Source organism: Propithecus coquereli, unplaced genomic scaffold, assembly GCF_000956105.1.
Source record: "Propithecus coquereli isolate 6110/MARCELLA unplaced genomic scaffold, Pcoq_1.0 Scaffold182, whole genome shotgun sequence".
NCBI classification, from domain to species: domain Eukaryota; kingdom Metazoa; phylum Chordata; class Mammalia; order Primates; family Indriidae; genus Propithecus; species Propithecus coquereli.
In genome coordinates this window covers 1491910-1498679 of record NW_012142968.1, presented here as the reverse complement: position 1 = coordinate 1498679, position 6770 = coordinate 1491910, and the positions used below count along the sequence as shown (strand labels likewise).

General features: G+C 35.1%; 1 protein-coding gene across 1 annotated transcript in view; it reads left to right on the top strand.

The window, feature by feature from the left end:
* Positions 1–6379, top strand: part of CYLC1 (cylicin, basic protein of sperm head cytoskeleton 1) — a 49380-nt gene extending 43001 nt beyond the window's left edge. Inside the window, exons 2-4 of the mRNA XM_012642679.1 lie at positions 1549–1667; positions 3731–5446; positions 6229–6379. Coding sequence (XP_012498133.1) covers positions 1549–1667; positions 3731–5446; positions 6229–6261 — 1868 coding nt within the window. The 3' untranslated portion in view covers positions 6262–6379. The remainder of the gene's footprint in view (positions 1–1548; positions 1668–3730; positions 5447–6228) is intronic.
* The last annotated feature ends 391 nt before the right edge of the window (positions 6380–6770 follow it).

The window sequence follows — 6770 nt, the reverse complement described above, 5'->3', positions numbered from 1 at the left end:
AAATATTTTTTAGATTTGAAAATAATTTTAGGAACTAATGACTAGTATCCTCCACTAAATGTGATAAAGCAGAAACTGCACTGAATTTTTATTAAAATTTAATACAAGGATCTATGTGTGCATACACATATATGTATGTTGTGTGTGTGTGTGTGTGTGTGTGTGTTTAATATATTTCTGGCCTTGATGTGAGTTTGTATTAGCTGGTTTAAAAAGAAAGATTTATTTAGTTTATTCTTTTTCATAATATACACCAACCTTACTTGGATGAGGTTTCCTTTTGTTTAAAAGTCATAATTATAAAACTCAAAGTATAGAAGGCAAATATAGTCAGAGAGATGAAAGTGGATAGTGAAAAACAGTCCATTTGTTGAACATATGCAACTTTAGGAAAATGAGCCATGGTATATTGAGCCGAAATCTGCCTACGGTGCTATAAGTGTTACCCATTGGTTCTAGCCCTTCCCTAGGGCAACATATAATAGAAGTCTATAGCAACGTGATTAAGAGCACGGGCTCTGGGGTTAAACCATCTGTGTTTGAATCTTAACTCTGCTACTTAATAGTTTTATGATTTGTGGAAAATAATTTAACCTTTCTCTGTCTCTGTGCTTCATTTTTCACATTTGTAAAATGGAGGCAATTATGTTATCTAATTCCAAGTGTTGTTGTATGGATTAAATGAGTTGACTAAAGTGCTTAAAGCACAGTCTGGCACATAGTAAGCACTACATGAATGTTAGCAGTTGCAGCTATGCTATTATTATTATCACTACTACTGTCCCATATAGTAGTTCTTTAAATATCTAAATTTAATTATCCCACCTCGCATTAGTGTACTCATCTCCAGGAGAGCTGTTTCCTCACCCCTTCCTCTTTTGACATAGTTCTCAGATAGTTTGATCTTCCCGATTACTCTATTCTGGATGTCCTCAAGTGTACATATGCCCTTCTTTAAATAGAGTTCCCAGAACTGAATGCAGTATTTTGGTCTGGGGCCCTAATTTCTGTGCTTAGGAAACCACTGAGGTCAGAAGGGTGCTAAAATAAACACCCATTTAATCAATCAAGACTTTTACTGACTACTTAATACTCAGTATTGTGCTAGTTATTATGGGGACTGTGGAAGGAGAAGTCACATTGTGTGCAATCTAACAAAAATGACACAAAGAAAAGAAACCAATATAGGAGAGATGATGGAGATGTTTGAAAGGAAATAGTAAAGTTTTCTCTATTTTCCATTCCTACTGTTTGATTACATTATTTTACCAGCATGATTTAAGTAACTATCTGTGAAAATTGGCTTAATCTAGAAAATAAGATTACAAATGTCAATTAAAACATAATTCAATGCAAAATTAGGAAATCAGCTTTTATTTTCCCTAATTTCTGTGCCCAAAAGCCCTGCATACTCTAAGGGGAAAATCTATATTTTGAGTTGTAACTTAGTTTAATTTAAAATCATATATTTCTTACTTGGGAATATCTCAGTGCTGATGAAAGTCTAGCTCCTAACTCCAAGTTTTTTATTGTCCTGTCTCATTTTAGTCAGTGAATCAAGCAGAAAATCATGGAATCAAGAACACTTTGCTTTGACATTTCCCAAACCACCCCAGCCAAGTAGAAAAAAGAGATCAAGACCTTCAGAATCACAAGTCACAGTTCCTGTAAGTACTGAAATGATCATTTTTGAAACTAAATGTACATTGGCACAACATATATAAATATAAATAAGGCATATTTAATTTGGATTTTACCACCTGTTGGAAGTAGATTTTTTAAATTTATAATTCTCTGTACAACAGATAGCCCTCACCTGTTTCAGATAAACTTTTTTTTTTATTTCAACATATTATGGGGGTACAGATGTTTAGGTTACGTATGTTGCCCTTGCCCCCCCCAAGTCTGAGTTTCAAATATGTCCATCCTTCGTGTGGTGTGCATTGCACTCCTTGTGTATACAAATACCCGTCCCCTCCTCTCTCCTCCCCCCTCGCCCCTCCCCCCACCGCCTTCCCAACATCCAATAAATGTTATTCTTATATGTGCATTTATGTGTTGATTAGTTAATACCAATTTGATGGTGAGTACAAATGGATCCCGTTCTTCTGCTCTTGTGGTGCCCCACTTTGGATAATGGGCTGAAGTTTAATCCAGGAAAGTGTAAGAGGTGCTAGATCACTGTCGTTTCTTATGATTGAGTAATATTCCATTGTAAACATATACCAAATTTTGATAATCCACTCATGCCTTGATGGGCACTTGGGTTGTTTCCACATTCTTGCAATAGTGAATTGTGCTGCCATAAACATTCGGGTGCAGATGTCTTTATCGTAGAATGTTTTGTGCTCTTTTGCGTAGATGCCTAATAGTGCTATTGCTGGATCGAATGGTATTTCTATTTTTAGCTCTCTGAGGTACCTCCAAATTCGTTTCCACAGAGGTTTCAGATAAACTTTTATTTGTATGTGATTCTCCACATCAAAGACATGTAATAACTAATAGTCTATGCAAGCTGAAGAACCTAACTCTACAACTGGTGGGGTCTATCAGGAAATGTTTATCAGCTGCAAAAGCATCTAAACTTTGAATTGTATAGCAGGAGCTGATTTTGATCGGGTTTCAGGGCCTCCTCATTTTTTAAAGTCTGGAATTCAGAATACTTGTTATTAGGAGATTCAAGTTTTCTACTGCTTCTATAAAGTAGAGTTATCTTATCAATTAGCAAAAAGATAAATCAACATACATTGTGATATCAAAATATTTTTAAAGTGTCTCCCAAAACAAAGTTATATTCAATGCATTTATTCAAGGACCATTCATTATATCTATAGTGATCCAAGATTCATGCATCTCTTCAGTGTTGTCTTTTAATTCCATACTACCACTGATTGTTGGCACCTCTACTGAATAGTTAAATGAATTTAAGAAGTAAGTCTAAAATCAGTCTCTGTGGCTACTTATGAAAACCAGAGTCAACAAATGTTTGGGTAGAAGTTGAAAATAAATTACACATCTGCTATGCAAATTAATGTGGATCGAACATTTGTTTGTTTCATTTGAAACAACTTTCACTATCGGTTTAAGTCAGAATCCAAGAAAACAATGTAACAAGTGTTCTTGATTCCACGATTTTCTGCTTGATTCACCAAAATGATAGACAATAACCAATTTGGAGTTAATATCCAGACTTTCAACTTTTTGTCTTTGATTTTTTTCAATACAGTGGGGTATCAGGCTCTCAATTTGACCAGAAATCTTGAAAGCAGGATTAGCAATTGGGTTAGGGTTGAAGGCTATAATTATCAAAAAAATGTTATGACAAATTTCAAGGGGATGAATTTATTTCTGAGAGAACTTGAGGATGAAGGGTGTTTGTCCCAAAAGATATCTCCAAAACAGGGTTCCAAAAGGAACCGCCTACTGATTGTGAGAGCAAGTTCTGGAATGTCATGGATTATTGTGGACCTGCTCCAATCCCAATATGAATCATAAAAGGAATCCTAAAATTTCCCCTAAAGTCATTTCCTCTCTCTCTCTCTCTCTCTCTCTCTCTCACACACACACACACACACACACACACACACACACACACACACAATAACCTTGAAAGAGAGAAAAAAATTCTAATTTTAAATAGTCAAGGAAAAGAAAAACTATTTTATGTTGCAATATAAAAAGTTATAACTCATTCACAAATGCTTATCATTAATCTAATCGATCTTTTCAGAGGCATGACAAAAGAAAATTACAGGAAGGTCAGAAGCCAGCTCATATATGGATAAGGCATTCTTTAAGAAAATTTTTCCAAAGGCCATCTATTTACTTAGCTGTCAGGAGACAGGCTCCATACAGACATCCTTATACTCCCAAAACCAATCTTAAAAATACAAAATCAAAAACGTCCAAAGATGAAAAAGAGGGCATGGTTTTGAATAAAGATTCTGAGAAAAAAACAGGCCCACATGCAGCAAATCCAGACTCGAATAAAACAGCAAAAGATGAAAAAGAAGAGAAACCTAAAAGAAGTAAATCAGGTAAAACTCAATCAAAATCATCACATGAAAGTGAACTATCCAAGAAGTCAAAGTCAAAATCAGAAACAAATCCAGAATCCAAAGATTCTAAGGTAGTCCCAAAAGAGCATTCAAAAAAAGATAAGAAAGATTCGAAGAATTCCAAGGAGACAGACGCTGAACCCATATTTACAAAGAACAATCTAGAGAATGATTCTAAGAAGAGCTCGAAGAGTAATCATGATGCTAAATCAGAGGCTTGCTCAAAAAATAGTTCAAATGTGGATTTAATGATGTATTTAGAAGAGGCTGGAGCTGAATCCATGGATTTTGATACATGGGTAAAGAATTACTCCCAGAATAATTCAAAGAAGCCTGAAAAGAAGGATACAAAGAAAGATGCAAAGAAGAGCTCTGATGCTGAATCTGGAGACTCTAAGGATGCAAAGAAAGATTCAAAGAAGGATAAGAAAAGTAAAAAGAAAGATGACAAGAAAAAGGATGCAAAGAAGGTCACAGTCTCTACTGATTCTGAATCTGGAGACTCAACGGGTACAAAGAAAGATTCAAAGAAGGGTAAGAAAAGTGAAAAGAAAAATGACAAGAAAAGGGATGCAAAGAAGGACACAGTCTCTACTGATTCTGAATCTGGAGACTCAAAGGGTGCAAAGAAAGATTCAAAGAAGGATAAGAAAAATGGAAAGAAAGATGACAAGAAAAAGGATGCAAAGAAGGACATAGTCTCTACTGATTCTGAATCTGAATTGGAGTCAAAAAAGGGTAAAAAAGATGAAAAAAAGGAAAAGAAAGATTCAAAGAAAGGTGAAAAAAAGAAGTCTGTCAAGAAGGATGCAGGTTCTACTGATGCCGATTCTGAATCTGAAGGAGATGCAAAAAAAGGTAAAAAAGATGAAAAGAAGCAGAAGAAAGATACTAAAAAGGATGCAAAAAAGGGTGCAGAATCTACTGATACTGAATCTGATGTGGAGTTAAAGAAGTACAAGAAAGATCCAAAGAAGGAAAAGAAAGGATCAAAGAAAGATGCCAAGAAGGACACAGAGTCTAGTGATGCTGAATCGGATGCATCTTCCAAGACAGGCTTAAAAAAGGGCACAAAGGTCAAAGGTTCCGATGCTGAATCTGAAGAGTCACTATATACACCTGGCACTAAGAGGAGAGTTGATGAATCAGATGGCACATCTGCAGATTCAAAGAAAGAAAGTCCCGGACTGAAGAGAGGATTAAGAATGTCATCTAAAAAGACAACATTCAAAGAAAAAGGAAAAGAAACAACTACAGGTAGAGTTCCTCCATCAAGAGAAAGACCACCACTCCCACCTTGTGAGCCTTTACTACCATCACCTAAGGTCAAACGTCTTTGTCGGTGCAAGATGCCTCCTCCACCTCCAAAACCAAGATATGCTCCTTTGGTATGTTTACTATTTTATTTTTACACCAAAATAGATTTAAAATGAAAGATATTTTAAAAGTTTAAATTTATATTTTCTCCAAAGAATAGTTCTCTTTTACTGGAATATTGACAAATTTGGGACTTAAAGGTAAGTAAAATAAAGAGTGCTTCAAAAGGACTCTAAAGAATTGTGAAACATAATACTTTCCACAGAGGTTGTCCTAGTTTGCAGTCCCACCAGCAGTGTATGAGTGTTCCTATCTCTCTGCATCCACGTTAACATTTGTTGTGTTGGAACTTCTTGATAAAAGCCATTCTCACCATAGGTTTCATTTTTTGTTTCTCTTTCCCTGGCTTTGGTATCAACGTGATAAAGGCTTCATAGAAAGAGTTAGTGGGCATTCCTTCCTTCTTGATGTTATGGACCAATTTCAGTAGAATTGGTTTCACTTCTTCTTTATAGGTCTGGTAGAATTTGGCTGTGGATCCACCTAGGTTGGGGTTTCTTGTTTATTTTGTTGGGAGATTTTTTATTACTGCTTCAATCTCAACATTCATTATTGGTATTTTCAGGATTTCTGTTTCTTGCAGATTCAGGCTTGGGAGGTTGTGTGTTTCCTTAAATTTATCCATTTTATCTAATTTTTCTAGTTCATGTGTGCAGAGGTTTACATAGTAGTCATGGATACTATTTTGTATTTCTGTGTTATCAGTTTGGGCCTTAACACAACAGGGATTCTCTATAATTAATAAACAAATAAACTTTTACTTTTATTTTCATTTTTCTACTTTATTCTACAGCCCGAAGCCCAGTGGATTCATAAGCTGCTTTAAAGAACAACTGAGCGCTTGGTTTCACAGAATGGCCTTACCACAGTAAGCACTAGCTACTCTCAAATGAGCATTTCTACTTCTGTGGAACTGTAATAAATAAAAACAAGTCTTCCATGAGTATCAGGAGCTGTTTTTGCATATAATTTATAGAGATGATATATATATGTATAAATATATATAAATGTATTCTTTATTTATTCAATGTCTGAACTATTCAGACCAAAATAGTGTAGCATTTTACCCCATGTTCTGAAGCTTCAGTGTAGAAACTGTTCCTGAGTTTGGGTTAAAATGTAGCAACTTTCCTTTGGATGGCCTTATCATGTTTCTTTAAACTTCTTTTTAACTTAGCATTCATAAAAAGTAAACAGAAAATGGAAGGAAGAAACCAGATCTTCCACAATCTTAAAATACTCGGATAGGTGAAGAATGATAATGGGATTTTGATAGGGATTGCATTAATTCTGTAGATCACTTTAGGTAGTATGGACATTTTAACGATATTGATT